Here is a 16,906-nt window from a genome sequence, read left to right as displayed (position 1 = left end):
TTTGTCTTTTTGTAGTTGAGTTGTAAGAATTATATATAATTTTATTTATTTTTTTTTGAGACAGTTTTGCTCTTGTCACCCAGGCTGCAGTGCAATGGTGCCATCTTCGGCACACTGCAGCCTTCACCTTCCGGGTTCAGGCGATCCTTCTGCCTCAGCCTCCCGAGTAGCTGGGATTACAGGCGCCCACCACCACGCCCGGCTAATTTTAGTAGAGATGGGGTTTTTGCCATGTTGGCCAGGCAGGTCTCAAACTCCTGACCTCAGGTGATCTGCCTGCCTCAGCTTCCCAAATTTCTGGGATTACAGGTGTGAGCCCCGTGCCTGGCCTTTTTATGTATTTTGGATACTAAATCCTTATTAGAGCTATGATTTGCAAGTTTTTTTTCCTATAGGTTGTTGTCTTCTTTGGTAGAGCCCATTGGTGCCCAAAGGTTTTTAATTTTAAGGAAGTTCAATTTATCTGTGTTTTTGTTTTGTTGCTTTTGGTGTTATCACTTAGAATTCATTGCCAAATTCGAGGTCATAAAGGTTGACTTTGTTTTCTAAGAGTTCTGTTGTTTGAGTGCTTATGTTTAGGTATTATTTTATCAATTTCAAATTAATATTTGTGTGTAAAGTAGGGTGTCTAACGTCGTTCTTTGGCATATGGATATCTGCCCACTTTTTAAAAATAAACTTTATTTTGGAATCATCTTTTTAAAATTATTTATTTATTTGTTTATTTTGCGATGGAGTCTTGCTCTGTTGCCCAGGTTGGGGTGCAGTGGTACGATCTCAGCTTACTGCAACCTCCACCTCCCAGGTTCAAGCGATTCTCCTGCCTCAGCCTCCCGAGTAGCTGGGATTATAGGCATGCACCCCCATGCCCAGCTAATTTTTGTTATATTTTTAGTAGAGATGGGGTTTCACCATGTTGGCCGGGCTGGTCTTGAACTCCTGACCTCAGGTGATCCACCTGCCTTGGCCTCCCAAAGTACAGGCGTGAGACACTGCACCAAGCCTGGTATCATTTTAAATTTGCGGAGTTGCTAAGATAGTACAGAGAGTTTCCATATATCCTTCATACAGCTTCCCTTAACGTTGTTGTCTTACATACCATGATTATTTGTCAAAGTAAGAAATTAACTTTGGCATAGTACTAATAACTGTAGATTGTATTTGGATTTCATCAGTTTCTTCACTAATGTTCTAGGATCCAACGCAGCATACCACATTGCATTTAGTGTGCATACTTGTTGACTAACTGAAAGTAAATTTCAGTTTATTTTATGCTTTTTTTTTTTTTTTTTTGAGACAGAATCTCAGTCTCTTGCCCAGGCTGGAGCACAGTGGTGTAATCTCAGCTCACTGCAGCCTTGACCTCCCCAGGCTCAAGCCATCCTCTTACCTCAGTCTCCTGAGTAGCTGGGACTACAGGCATGAACCACCACACCCATCTACTTTTGTGTTTTTTGTAGAGACGGGGTGTCACTATGTTGCCCAGGCTAGTCTGGAACTTCTGGGGTTAAGCAGTCTGCCCGCCTCAGCCTTCTAAAGTGCTGAGATTACAGGTGTGAGCCACCATGCCTGGCCCTGATTGTTTCTTTAGGTTAGAGCTGGAAAACCTTTTTTTTTTTTTTGAGATGAGTCTCACTCTGTCGCCCAGGCTGGAGTGTAATAGTGCGATTTTGGCTCATTGCAGGCTCCGCCTCCTGGGTTCATGCCATTCTCCTGTCTCAGCCTCCTGAGTAGCTGGGACTACAGGTGCTCGCCCCCACGCCCAGCTAACTTTTTGTATTTTTAGTAGAGATAGGGTTTCACCGTGTTAGCCAGGATGGTCTGGATCTCCTGACTTTGTGATCTGCCCGCCTTGGCCTCCCAAGGTGCTGAGATTACAGGCGTGAGCCACTGCGCCCGGCCTAGAAAACCTTTCTGACAAGACTCAGATCCCCTTGGCACTTTCCTCACCCTGAGAAAGTGTTAAAGCGGAAATTATCCTAATGAGGTGAAAGTGGATTATATGGATGGTGGTGATGCAAGGAGGAGAAAAAATACTTAGGATTGCTAACAGGTTGGAGAAGATGGCCAGGTGGTGGAGAATAGAAATGGTAACTGAAGATTAGCTCACTTGTTCATCTTGACTTGATACTTCCCATCTAGGTTCAGTGTACAAAACCTGAGTGTAGAAAATGGAGGCAGCTTACCAAGGAAATCCAGCTTACTCCACAGATAGCCAAGACTTATCGATGTGGTATGAAACCAAATACTGCTATTAAGGTATGTTCTCTATCTTTTTGCTTTTGAATTAATTGATACATTAATGTAGTCAGCAAATAGTAATGGTGTATGTTTTTCATGTATTGTGTTGATCATTCTATCAAGGTTGTATTTGCATGCATGTAATAGAATCCCAAGTATAATGGCTTAACCAATTAAGGATTTTACTTTTCCGTCATTATAAGCAGTTAAGACAGGCTGTCCAGGGTTGGTTTTGTTGTCCAAGGAAATCTCTTTGTAGTTTCCACTCCAGGCACCTGTAGTCTAACTTCCATCCTCAAGGCCACAAGGTAGTTGCTACACCACCAGTCATGTGTCCAAAGTCTAAGCAGAAAAGGGTGGAACAGTCAAAGGGTAAGAGGGTTGTATCAGCTGAGCCTGTCCCTCTTTTATTGGGGGAAACAGGAACTTTCCTGAAAGTTCCATCAGTAGATTTCTATTTATATCTCATTGGCCAGAACAGGATCATGCAGGTACTCTAGTTTTAATTTTTTTGTTAGGTTTGGTTTGTTTTGTTTTTATATAATGATGTTGATACCATAAATGCAGCTTCCCTAACTACAGTGAGGACAGAGGAAGAAAATATTTTACAACTGAGCATGTTGCAACAGTAAACAAAACCGGATCCTATTAGTGAGGAAGAAAAGATTAACTGATATGCTTGGCAGTTAGGAATCGGCCATCGTTGTTATAATTTGCCTTTTTTGAAATTTGGCAATTACTTACTGTTTAAAAACTTAGTGCCTAGTGTGTTAAAGGTGTTAATCTACGTAAATGCCACTGGTACCTGCAGTACGTTAAAGAATATTAGGAATCGTTTTAATCTCGGAAGTAAAATACTTTGTTTCTAGAAATTGAGATAAAATTAACATATTATAAAATTCACCCTTTTAAAGCATACAATTGAGTGGTTTGTGGTGCAGGTTGAGCACCCTAGTCTGAAAATCTGAAATGCTCCAAAATCTGAAACTTTTTGACCACTGAGATGATGCTCAGAGGTTCTGCTCAAAGGAAATGTTCATTGGAGCATTTCAGATTTTCAGATTAGGGATGTCCAACTGGTAAGTATGTTGCAAACATTCCAAAATCCAAAACGCTTCTGGTCCCAAGCATTTCAAATAAGAGAAATTCAACCTGGGATTCAAAATATAAACATCATATTTTTATAATGCCTGGGATTCAGTAAAAGCCTGGGATTCAAAATGTAAACATATTATATTTTATTATATTTAATAATAAACTATACAGTTTATTTTCTGTGCCTGGCGTATTTGTTTCTTATTAATAAAAATATATTAGGACTGGCTGGGTGTGGTGGCTCATGCCTGAAATCCCAGCACTTTGGTAGTCCGAGGCAGGCGGATCACCTGAGGTCAGGAGTTCGAGACCAGCCTGGCCAACATGTTGAAACCCTATCTCTAGTAAAAATACAAAACTTAGCTGCGTGTGGTGGCATGTGCCTGTAATCTCAGCTACTCGGGAGGCTAAGGTAGGAGAATCACTTGAACCCTGGAGGCAGAGGTTGCAGTGAGCTGAGATTATGCCATTGCACTCTAGCCTTGGCCACAAGAGTGAAACTCCATTAAAAAAAAAAAAAAAAGAAAAAAGGAGGGTAATCAGTGAATTATATCATAAATTTATGTTTAATGTTTGCAAAACTACCAAATGTCTTTCATGGTTGTACCATACTACAACATTTTGTAGTGTTACATGTATATACACATACATACACACACCCCACAGTTTCTTCATCCACTCGTTGATTGATGGGCATTTGGGTGGGTTCCACAATTTTGCAATTGTGAACTGTGCTACTATAAACATGCGTGTGGAAGTATGTTTTTTGTATAATGACTTCTTTTCCTCTGGATAGATACCCAGTAGTGAGATTGCTGGATCAAATGGTAGTTCTATATTTAGTTCTTTAAGGAATCTCCACACTGTTTTCCATAGTGGCTATACTAGTTTACATTCCCACCAGCAGTATAGAAGTGTTCCCTGATCACTGCATCCATGCCAACATCTACTGTGTTTTGATTTTTTGATTATGGCCATTCTTCCGGGAGTAAGGGGCTATCACATTGTGTTTTGATTTGCATTTCCCCAGTCATTAGTGATGTTGAGAATTTTTTCATATGTTTGTTGGCCATTTGTATATCTTCTTTGAGAATTGTCTATTCCTGTCCTTAGCCCACTTTTGATGGGACTGTTTGTTTGTTTCTTAATGATTTGTTTGAGTTCATTGTAGATTCTGGGTATTAGTCCATTGTCAGATGTATAGGTTATGAAGATTTTCTCCCACTCTCTGGGTTGTCTGTTTACTCTGCTGACTGCTCCTTTTGCCTTGCAAAAGCTCTTTAAAGTCCTAGTTATTTATCTTTGTTTTTATTGTATTTGCATTTGGGTTCTTGGTCATGAAATCCTTGCCTAAGCCAGTGTCTAGAAAGGTTTTTCCAGTATTGTCTTCTAGAATTTTTGCAGTTTCAGGCTCTAGATTTAAGTCCTTAATCCATCTTGAGTTGATTTTTGCATAAGGTGAGATATGAGGATCCAGTTTCATTCTCCTAAATGTGGCTAGCCAATTATCCCAGCACCATTTGTTGAAAAGAGTGTCTTTTCCCCACTTTGTTGTTTGCTTTGTTGAAGATCAGTTGCCTCTAAGTATTTGGGTTTATTTCTGGGTTCTCTGTCTTGTTTAACTGGTCTGTGTGCCTATTTTTATACCAGTACCATGCTGTTTTGGTGACTATGGCCTTATAGTGTAGTTTGAAATCAGGTAGTGCGATGCCTCCGAATTTGTTCTTTTGCTTTGTCTTGCTTTGGCTATGCGGGCTCTTTTTTGGTTCCATATGAGTTTTAGAATTTTTTCTAATTCTGTAATGAATGATAGTAGTATTTTGATGGGGATCACTTTTAATTTTTAGATTGCTTTTGGCAATATGGTCATTTTTACAACATTGATTCTACCCATTCATGAGCATGGGATGTATTTCCATTTGTTTGTATCATCTGTGATTTCTTCCAGCAGTGTTTTGTAGTTTTCTTTGTAGAGGTCTTTCGACTCCTTGGTTAGGTTTATTCCTAAGTATTTTATTTTATTTTGCAGCTATTGGTAAAGGGGTTGAGTTCTTGATTTGACTCTCTGCTTGGTTGCTATTGGTGTATAGAAGAGCTACTGATTTGTGTATGTTAATCTTGTATCTGGAAACGTTGCTGACTTCTTTTATCAGTTCTAGGAGCCTTCTGGAAGAGTCCTTAGGGTTTTCGGGGTAAACGATCATATTGTCAGCGAACAGTGACAGTTTGACTTCCTCTTTATCGATTTGGATGCCCTTTATCTCTTTCTCTTGTCCGATTGCTCTGGCCAGGACTTCCAGTACTATGTTGAAGAGGAGTGGTGAGAGTGGGCATTCTTGTTTTGTTCCAGTTCTCAGAGGGAATGCTTTCAACTCTTCCCCATTCAGTATTATGTTGGCTGTGGGTTTGTCATAGATGGCTTTTATTACATTGAAGTATGTCCCTTGTGTGCTGATTTTGCTGAGAGTTTTAATCATAAAAGGATGCTGGGTTTTGTCCAGTGCTTTTTCTGCATCTATTGAGATGATCATGTGATTTTTGTTTTTAATTATGTGGTATATCACATTTATTGACTTGCATATGTTAAACCATCCCTGCATCTCTGGTATGAAACCCACTTGATCATGGTGGATTATCTTTTTGATATGTTGTTGGATCCGGTTAGCTAGTATGTTATTAAGCGTCTACGTTAGCTAGTATTTTGTTAGTGTCTGTATTCATCAGGAATATTGGTCTGTAGTTTTCGTTTTTGGTTATGTCCTTTCCTGGTTTTGGTATTAGGGTGATGCTGGCTTCATAAAATGAATTAGGGAGGGTTCCTTCTTTCTCTATCTTGTGGAATATTGTCAAAAGGATTGGTACCAATTCTTCTTCAAATGTCTGGTAGAATTCTGCTGTGAATCCATCTGGTCCTGGACTTTTTTTTGTTGGTAATCTTTTAATTACCATTTCAATCTCGCTGCTTGTTGTAGGTCTGTTCAGGGTATCTAATTCCTCCTGATTTAAGCTAGGAGGGTTGTATTTTTTCCAGAAATTTGTCCATGTCTTCTAGGTTTTCTAGATTACGTGCGTAAAGGTGTTCATAGTAGCCTTGAATGATCTTTTGTATTTCAGTGGTGTCAATTGAAATATTTTTTTTTTCCATAATGAAGTTATTTGGATTTTCTCTCTTCTTTTCTTGGTTAATCTTGCTAATTGTCTATCAACTTTATTTATCTTTTCAAAGAACCAGCTTTTTGTTTCATTTACCTTTTGTATATTTTTTTTGTTTCAATTTCATTTAGTTCTGCTTTGATCTTGGTTATTTCCTTTCTTCTGCTGGGCTTGGGTTTGGTTTATTTTATTTTTAATTTTTAAAATTTTCTGTAGTGTCAGGGTCTTGCTGTATTGCCCAGGCTGGTCTTGAACTCTTGGCCTGAAGTGATCCTCCCTTCCCAGCCTCCCAAAGTGCTGGGATTACAGGCGTGAGCCACCGCACCTGGCACTACACCTGTTTTGTAAATACGGTTTTAATTGGGACATAGCCATGCTCATTCCTGCTCCTGGCACCATACCTGTTTTGTAAATAAAGTTTTAATTGGGACATAGCCATGCTCATTGTTATGTATTGGCTGCTTTCATGCTACAATGACAGTATTTGCGACAGAGCCCAGAATATTTATTATCTGGTCCTTTACAGAAAATGTTTCCTGACCCCTTTTCTGACCCATGGGCATGGTATTTGTCTCCATCTTTTAAAGGTTAATGTCTTCCAACAGTGTTTTCTAATATTCACTGAGGATATCTTTTATGCCTTTGTTCAGTTTATTTCTAGATACTTATTTTTTTTTCCCGTAGTTGTAGATAAAATTGATTGATTTTTTTGTTTTGGACGGAGTCTCACTCTGTTGTCCGGGCTGAAGTGCAGTGGCACCGTATTGGCTCACTGCAACCACTGTCTCCTGGGTTTAAGCAATTCTTCTGCCTCAGCCTCCCGAGTAGCTGGGATTACAGGCACCCACCACCATGCCCAGATAATTTTTTTATATTTTTAGTAGAGACAGGGTTTCACTGTGTTGGCCAGGCTGGTCTCGAACTCCTGACCTCAGGTGATCTGCCTGCCTTGGTCTTCCAAAGTGCTGGGATTACAGGCATGAGCCACCGCTCCTGGCCTATTTTTTTATTATTTATTTATTTTTTGAAACGGAGTCTTGCTTTGTCGCCAGGCTGGAGTGCAATGGCACGATCTTGGCTCACTGCAACCTCCGCCTCCCAGATTCAAGTAATTCTCCTGCCTCAGCCTCCTGAGTAGCAGGGACTACAGGCACGCACCACCACACCTGGCTAATTTTTTGTATTTTAGTAGAGATGGCTTCCCTGTGTTGGCCAGGCTGGCCTTGAACTCCTGACCTCGTGATCTACCTGCCTCGGCCTCCCAAAGTGCTGGGATTATAGGCGTGAGCCACTGTACCTGACTGATAAAATTTGTTTTTAACTCCATTTTCAAGTTGTGCACTGTTGCGACTATATAGAAATACAATCGACTTTTGTATATCGGCCTCGTACCCACAGACTTTGTTAACTTCACTTAGCAAGTTTCATAGATCTTTTTGTAGATTCCTTTGGGTTGTCTGCAAATCAGTCATACAAACAATCATGATTGTCTACAAACCTCTTCTCAGTCTTTTTTCCCTTTTTCTTGCCTTACTACATTGGTCAGGACCGCCAGTGATAGTGTTCTATAGGGGTGATGAGAGCAGGCCACCTTCCTTTGTTCCTGACTTCAGGAGGAACGTGTTCAGTGTCATATACAGTGTCGGCTATAGCTTTTTGTAGACATTCTTCATGAGATTGAGCCGTCTCCTTTTCTCTTCCTAATTTGCTGATAACTTTTTATGATGAACAGACGTGGGCTAATAGTTTTCCTGCATCTTTTATGATGACCATTGCTTTTTCTTCTTTCGTCAGCAAATGTAATGAATTACACCAATTTGGGAATGTTGAATCAATGTTGCATTCCTGGGGGAAAAAAATCCACTTGTTTTTAATATATTGTTCTTTTTATATATTCCCAGATTTGATTGAATTTTGTTAAAGATTTTTGCATCTGTGTCTTGGATACTTTGTTACTTTCCTTTCTTGTAATAACCTTGTCAGATTCTGCTTTCAGAGTTATGCTGGCTCTGTGAAACGAGCAGTATATCCTCTTTTCTATTTTGTTTGTCGTATAAGTTTGATATTACTTCTTTTTTTGTGTGTTTGGTTGAATTCACTAATGAAACAATTTGGGCCAGTAGCTTTCTTTGTAAAAAGTTCAGAAATTGCAAATTCAGTTTCTTTAACAGATACATGGCCATTTAGGTGGTTTATGACTTGTTTCCGTTTTAGAAGGTTGTGTTTTTCAAGCAGTTTGTCTTTTTCATCTGTGTTGTCACATTTTTAATTTAAAGTTGTTCGTACTGTTTCCTTGTTCTCCTTTTAATGTTGGTGGGCTCTATCTTGGTATCCCTTCTTTTATTCTTGATGTTGGTGATTTGAGACTGAGGGAAGGAAAGCACTGATCTAAGCATGGGATTAGATTCCTGAAATTGGTAAGAGCCTTTCCAAAATCTTTCCATTTAGCACTAGATATTTTTCTTTCTTTCTTTTTTTTTTTTTTGTAAGGCAGAGTCTCACTCTTGTCTCCCAGGCCAGAGTACAGTGGCGTAATCCTGGTTCACTGTAGCCTTGACTTCCTGGGCTCAGGTGATTCTGCCACCGTAGTCTCCCGAGTAGCTGGGACTACAAGTGTATGCCACCATGCTTCACTAATTTTTGTTTTTGTTTTGTTTTTTTTTAAATAGAGACAGGGTTTTGCTGTCTTGCCCAGGGTGAGGCCCTTGATTGATTCTGGAACTCAACTTTGAAAGTGGAAGGCCTCTCTGAGAAGAGGAAGAGGAAAAAAATGGGAGGGAGCTGACATGAGGGCGTGGGCAGTTCATATCCAGGCTGTGCGGCTGCACTGTTGGGAGCTGGGAACTGACCAATGAAAATACCATGAACATGTGAGGCATAGGGGAGCGTGTCCAGCTGGCAGGAACAATGTCTTGGTGGCACTAAACTTAATTAACTACCTGTGTCCCAGATTACTTGACAATGAAAAGTTGACTCAGTGTCATTTCATTATAATATTTAAAGGAGAGTTCAGCCAAGCAACAGTCAAAAAGAGCTATTTTAATAGATTCTATTTTTTTAGCCATTTTCAGTCAGCCTGTGTATACGATGATTCTAAAAATTGTTTCAGATAATTTTTTAAGATTTTGGGTGATTTGTGTAATATTACATTAGTCAATACTAGCTGTGATTTTGTTGTTGTGGTTTGGTTTTGTTTGAGAAGGCATCTTGTTCTGTTGCCCAGACTGGAGTGCAGTGACACCATCTAGGCTTACTCCAACCTCCGCCTCCCAGGTTCAAGCAATTCTCCCACGTCAGCCTCCCGAGTAGCTGGGTCTGCAGGTGCTCACCACCACGCCCAACCAATTTTTGTATTTTTAGTGGAGACGGGGTTTCACCATGTTGGCCAGGCTGGTCTCAAACTCCTGATCTCAGGTGATCCACCTGCCTTGGCCTCCCAAAGTGCTGGGATTACAGGTGTGAGCCACTGCTCTCAGCTACTCTAGCTGTGACTTTTACATTTTGTTCTGTGCTTTGACTAAACTGTAATTGGAGTGATCCATAATCTGACCTCTCTTTTACTTGCTGACAATTGAATGGACAACTTTGACTTGATCTCTACTAATTCAAACTATGCCTTGCTTTTTGTTTTTTAAATTTTTTCTTGGGTGGTGGTCATCACTTTCAGTTTCTCTAAGTAGTTTTTGAAAACTCAAAGGTTTTCTGTAGAATAACTTTACTTTTAGACAAATGATATATGTTCATTATTGAAAAATTCCAGCAATATAGAAAAGAACAAAGATAGAAAAAATGCATGCAGTCATCATTGTGAAATAACCACCATTGAGTGAGATTCATTCAAGAGTATCTATATAGTATACCTCTGTGTATATTCAGGGAGAAGGCCTGATTGACAAAGAGCTTCCTGTTAAGGAATAGTAGTACTATACACACTTTGTTTTCTAAGTTGGTTGTGTTTAATATAACATCAATTTAAAATAAGAAAAGGAAGCCAAAGTGAAATAAGAAATTGTTGAACATAAAATACTTCTTTATCCCAAGAAATAAGTTTCTAAAAACTCTCTAAAAGGTTAAGAAAATATGAAAATAAGAAGTGGGAATCAGCTGGGCACAGTGGCTCATGCCTGTAATCTCAGCCCTTTGGGAGGCTGAGGCAGGAGTTTGACCTGGGCAACGTGACGAGACCCTGTCTCTGCGAAGAATACAGAAATTACCTGGGCCTGGTGACGTGCGCCTGTAGCCCCGGCTACTTAGAAGACTGAAGTGGGAGGAACCCTTGAGCCCATGAGGTCAAGGCTGCAGTGAGCCAAGATCGCACCACTGCACTCCAGCCTAGGTGGCACAGTGAGACCCTTTTCCAAGAAGAAAAGTAAAAAAGTTGAAATCACTCTTAACTTGAAAAAAAAATAAAACTTCATGTTTCAATTTTAGATGATATTGGTCAATACCCTGTTATGAAATCAGAAAAAATAAATTATATAACACTTTCTTTTCTTCTCTCCCAATTTTTGTTACGGTTTTGTTTTTTTGTTTAGTTTTCTTGGCGATTTTATTATTTTGTATAACTGTATTCCCTCCATTGTTCACTCTCACTTACATGTTTATGTAGATTTACTGCTCTCTGTAATTTCTCTTACCGTGGTTCCCTCTATCCCAGGTTCTTTATTTTGGTTTGAAACCTGGCTGGCTGTATTTTAACATCAAGCATTTTTTTCCAGGAGGGCCTCAGAGGTGTCAGATTCCTTACATTTTTGAAAACTTAATTACTTTTCTTCTCACCTCACCTTAGTAAAAGCCTTTATAGTCTTTTTAAATTCCAGCTTTTTTTTTTTTTTTTGAGATGGAGTCTCTCTCTGTCACCCAGGCTGGAGTGCAGTGGCGAGGGGACTACAGGTGCCCGCCACCACACCCAGCTAATTTTTTGTATTTTTAGTAGAGATGCGGTTTCACCGTGTTACACAGGATGGTCTCAATCTCCTGACCTCGTGATCCGCCCACCTCGGCCTCCCAAAGTGCTGAGATTACAGATGTGAGCCACCGCACCCAGCCCTTAAATTCCAACTTCTATGGATAATATCAAATCTTGTCCCGCAACCCAGTCACCCTCCTTTGAGACCCCTTCATCTTACTGTTCCAGTATGAATCGATTGCTCTCCATAACCTGAGCTTTTGAAATACTAATTTAAATGGTATTTATTGACCCTGAGTAATTTTGGTTTTCAGTGTAGTATGCTGTCAAGGAGAAAGTCAGTGAAGGTTTATTTGTAGAATAACATGAAAAAGAACAGTTGACAACTCTGTATACCGTTTTTGATCTTGCTCTGTCTCATTTAATATGTCTTCAAAGATGTGTTCATATAAGTATATAAAGATCTCTTCTTTCTCTTTATTTTTATTTCATTCTTTTTTAAGTGATGGTGTCTCTCTCTGTCATTCAGGCTGGAGTACAGTGGCATCCTCTTAGCCCAGTGCAGCCTCAAACTCCTGAGTTCAAGTGATTCTCACCCTACTCAGCCTCTCGCCACAGGCACACCACCATGCACAGCTAATTTTTTTTAGTTTTTAATGTTTTTGTAGTAACAGGGTCTTGCTATGTTTCCCAGGCTGGTCTCAAACTCCTGGCCTCAAGTGATCCTCCCAGCTTGGTCTCCCAAAGTGCTGGAATTACAGGTGTGAGCCACTGTGCTCAGCCCTTCTTTCTCTTCAATGGCTGTCTCATAAGTAGTCCACTGAACAGACGTCCCGTGCTTAATTTAGTGCTATTGAAGGGCGTTTAGGTTACTTTTAAACGTTTACTGTTCCTGACTGTGCTTTAGTGAAAAGCTTTCTATCTGTGCTATTTTTGAGTATATTTATTTGTAAGATCAGTTCCTACAAATGAAATTTCTATATCAAAGGGTACATGCTGTTGTTTTAAGATGAAATAAGTTATAGACACAAAGAATTATAATTTGCATATAAGGAGGAAAGAATAAAAGCAAACACTGGTGTATCTCCCTACTACTCAGTTGAAGAAACAGAGCGCTCCCAGTGGCTTTGTCCCTCCCTCCAGTGTGCTCCTCAGTGGTTATTATTGTGCTTCCTCTCTTTCCCTTACAGGAGTAAACAGTGTCCTGAATTTTGTGGGTTTTTTTTTTTTTTTTTTTTTTTGAGACAGAGTTTTGCTCTTGTTACCCAGGCTGGAGTGCAGTGGCGCAGTCTCGGCTCATTGCAACCTCTGCCTCCCAGGTTCAAGTGATTCTCCCGCCTCAGCCTCCTGAGCAGCTGGGATTACAGGTGCCCGCCACCACACTCGACTAATTTTTTGTATTTTTAGTAGAGACGGGGTTTCGTCACGTTAGCCAGTCTTGTCTCGAACTCCTGACCTCAGGTGATCCATCCACCTCGGCCTCCCAAAATGCAGACATTACAGATGTGAGCCACCACGCCCGGCCTTGAATTTTGTGTTTCTTATTCCTTTGCTTTTTGTTATAGAGTTAATACATATTTCTGCAACCCTAAGTAACATAAGTTTTGCCTATTTTTATACTGGTTACAAATTATATCACAATTGTTTATATTCCTCTTTAACTTGCTCTTTTCACTCAACATTAAGGTTTTGGGGATGCATCCATGTCAATGCCTAAAACTTTGGTGTGTTAATACCAAAGAGGAGTATTACATTGTGTGAACCTACCTTGGTGTATCTATTCTTGTGTTCATGAATATAAGGGCTGTTTCTAGTTTTTGGCTGTTAAGTACAAATGCTACTGTGAGCATTCTTGCCTGGCACAAGGACAGGAGTGTCTTTGAAATATAGTCCAAGGACTAGAAGTGCTGGGCCATATGGTATGACAATCTTGTTTATTTAGGCAACTTTTCTTAGTGAAATAGAACATACAGAAAATGCACAAATCAAAATGCATAGCTCAATGAATTTTCACCAAGTACCCATTTAGCTGGCTCCCAGGAAAGAAACTGAACACACACCAGCCCCTTAGGAGCCCCGTGTCACTTTTAATCACAGTCTGTAACGCTTGCTGCCCTAGAGTAACTGCCTACTTTCCTGACTTACAATCATATCGTTTTGTTTTGTTTTGTTACTTGCTTTTAAGTTTTACATGAATGGTATCCTACACTGTGATTGTTCTAGCTGCTTTTTGTTTTGTTTTTGAGACGGAGTCTTGATCTGTCGCCCAGGCTGGAGTGCAGTGGTGCAATCTTGGCTCACTGCAACCTCCTTCTCCTAGGATCAAGCGATTAACCTGCCTCAGCCTCCCAAGTAGCTGGGATTGCAGGTGCACACTACCATGCCCAGCTAATTTTTGTATTTTTAGTAGAGACGAGGTTTCACCATGTTGGCCAGGCTGGTCTCGAACTCCTGACCTTAGGTGATCCACCCACCTTGGCCTCTCAAAGTGCTGGGATTACAGGCATGAGTCACTGCACACAGCCTGTTCTAGCTTCTTTTGCCCGACATTGTTTGTCAGATGCATCCATGTTGTAATGTGTGGTCGTAGTTTGTTTTCATTGCTGTGCAACATGCCATTGTTTGACTGTAATACAATTTGGGTGTCCATTGTACTGTTGATGACCTTTGGGTATTTGCTAGCTTTTTTCCTTTTTTTTGAGACAAAGTCTCCATTACCCAGGTGGAGTGCAGTGGTGCTGTTACAGCTCACTGCAGCCTCAACCTCAAACTCCTCAATCAGTCCTCCCACTTCAGCCACCCAAGGAAGTACAGGCATGCACCACCAAGCCTGGCTGAGTTTTGCAATTTTTGTAGAGATGGGGGGGGTCTCTCTGTGTTACCCAGGTTGGTGTTGAACTCCTAGGCTCAAGCGATCCACCTGCCTTGACCTCCCAAAATGCTGGGATTACAGGTATGAGCCACTGAGCCTGGCCAGTTTCTAGCTTTTTTTGAATACAAATAATGCTCCTTTGAACACTTTGTAATACTTTGGTTGATGCAAATATACAAGAGTCTCTCTCTGGAAAATATAACCCAGTTAGAATTGCTGGATGTATCATATGTATTTTCAGTTATAAAAGATGATGTCAGATGATTGTGCATTTTAAATGTTTGTATTTTGTCCCCACCCTTCATGGTTGTTGTAGGCCTTTATTTTCCACCAGGAACGTCCTTATGAGAGTGCCTGTCTCCCCACACCCTAACTTTTTTTTTTTTTTTTCTGAGATGGAGTCTTGCTCTGTCACCCAGGCTGGAGCGCAGTGGCGCAGTCTCGGCTCACTGCAGCCACCACTTCCTGGATCCCAGCGATTCTCCTGCCTCAGCCTCTCCAGTAGCTGAGATTACAGGCACCCGCCGCCATGACTGGCTAATTTTTATATTTTTAGTAGAGCCAGTGTTTCACTATTTTGGCCAGGCTGGTCTCAAACTCCTGACCTCAGGTGATCCGCCCACCTTGACTTCCCAGAGTGCTGCTCGACCTCCCAAAGTGCTGGGATTATAGGCGTGAGCCACAGAGCCAGGCCTCCAGACACTCTTATTTATACGTTGTTTCATCAAAATGTTTTTCTTTGCCAGCCTGATAGGTGAAAAGAGATACCTTACTGAAGATAAATTGATACCTGAGACTATTTTATAAGCAACCCTAATTTAACACTTGGTTTTCTTTTGTAGCCGGAGACCTCAGATCATTGTTCCCTCCCAGAGGATCTAGTGAGTACTTCCGCATGCTGTGGATTGGGGTTAATTGCGTCTTTGATGATAAGTGTTATAAGGAAATGATAGTAACAGCTTCATGAATTTCTTTCTCTTTGGTTGATGATCAGTGACTTTTTAATCTTACATGATCATAACTATATTATGAAAGTGGTAGCAATAGTGATATTATGGGTAGTCTTTCCCCCAACTTAAAAAATAAAAATAAAGTTCTATTGGTTTTCTTTAAAAGGAAATGAAGAGGAAGACACAGCTCTCCTGCCTTGCTCTAGGGCTCAGGCTTGCTCTACTTGTTTTTCAAGGATGACTTTGTGACCTTTTCTCCACTTGAGTCCTCCTAAGAAAAGCACAAGAGGGCCACAATTTGATTGTCTTGGCTTGGATTCAGCTGCAGGAGTGTTCTTGTGCATTTTGACCTCAGCATGTTGGCTTTGTCCTGTCCTCGCCCAGATATGGAAGGGGGAGCAGTACTTCCAGCTGGCAAAGCTGGTCACATTTCCTGTGTCTTCATAAGACTTTGCTACCTGAGTTGACAAACTCCAGTGTACCATGTAACCAGATTCAGTGACTATTTCAGAAAAGAGTTTTTTAAATTTTGGGTTTCTTGAGTTTCTAGAATCCTGAGTCATTCTGATTTTCAGTGATTCAGGATTGGATTGTTCTAGATGTCTGAAACTCAGGAACTGCGATAGCTTTTCAGGCAGAGACAGCATTGTCTTTTAGCAAATCTCCTTTAAATCCATTCTGTTACATAAAAGGGTGTGTGTGTGCGTATTAGTCCATTCTCATGCTGCTATAAAGAACTGCCTGAGACTAGGTAATTTATGAAGGAAGGAAGTTTAATTGACTCACAGTTCTACATGGCTGGAGAGGCCGCAGGAAACTTAGAATCATGGCAGAAGAGGAAGCAAATGTGTCCTTCATGATGGCAAAGGGGGAAAAGCCCTTGTAAAACCATCAGATCTCGTGAGAACTCATTATCAGAAGAACAGCATGAGGGTAACGCCCCCATGGTTTAATTACCTCCTACCCACTCCCTGCCATGACACATGGGGATTATGGGAACTACAATTCAAGAAGAGATTTGAGTGGGGGCCCAGCAAAACCATATAATTATGTATATATATGTGTGTGTACACACACACACACACACAGATTTTTTTTTCTAGGCTCCAGAATAGACATTTTTTTTTTCCGAATTCCTGGAGCATAAGTGTCGGATTGCATTTAGAAAAGCCTGTCTACCATGGATTGTGGCAGTGTTGCTTTAGAAGCCACATAGACTTTCTTTTTTATTTCAGTAGTCATCATGAGAAGGCTCTGATTTGTTGACTCCATATGTTAAGTCAACTCTGGAACAGGATCACATATTTGAAGACTGAAAGTAACTGCTTTTGTTCAGTTCTACATTTGGCATCTTATTCTGATGGTTGCAGTGTACTTTTCCGTCTGAAAGTTTTTTAGTAGCCTTTGGCAAAAAGCAGTAATACTTACTACTTGGGAGCATTATTTTTATGCCCAGTTTCCCAATTTTAACTATCTTGAGGTCCTAAGTTAAAGGCGTGGGGCTTGAATGATAGATGATTACTGAGCAGAGATACATTTCTCACATCAGACTTAAACCTAGGCTTGCGATCTAGTAAATGGGCACAGCTTTCAGACTCACCTGGCGCTGGGGGACTTGTTTTAGGGGAGGGGTAAGGGAGGCTGTTGCTGTATGTCGGAAATAATTCTGCTTGGGAGACATTCTTG

General features: G+C 40.5%; 1 protein-coding gene across 6 annotated transcripts in view; it reads left to right on the top strand.

Moving 5' to 3' along the window:
* The window catches only part of KDM1B (lysine demethylase 1B), a 67,126-nt gene that overhangs the window by 13,543 nt on the left and 36,677 nt on the right, over window positions 1–16,906 (top strand). For all 6 annotated transcript variants that reach the window (XR_012434215.1, XR_012434216.1, XM_015449860.4 and 3 more), the window contains exons 7-8: window positions 2,143–2,259; window positions 15,113–15,151. Coding sequence is in view for 4 of the 6 variants with exons in the window: in XM_015449860.4 (XP_015305346.1) it covers window positions 2,143–2,259; window positions 15,113–15,151 (156 nt within the window). In the remaining 2 variants the exon portion in view is untranslated. The remainder of the gene's footprint in view (window positions 1–2,142; window positions 2,260–15,112; window positions 15,152–16,906) is intronic.

This window comes from Macaca fascicularis, chromosome 4 (genome assembly GCF_037993035.2).
Source record: "Macaca fascicularis isolate 582-1 chromosome 4, T2T-MFA8v1.1".
In the NCBI taxonomy this organism is placed as follows: Eukaryota; Metazoa; Chordata; class Mammalia; order Primates; family Cercopithecidae; genus Macaca; species Macaca fascicularis.
This window is presented reverse-complemented; position numbering and strand designations above follow the sequence as displayed.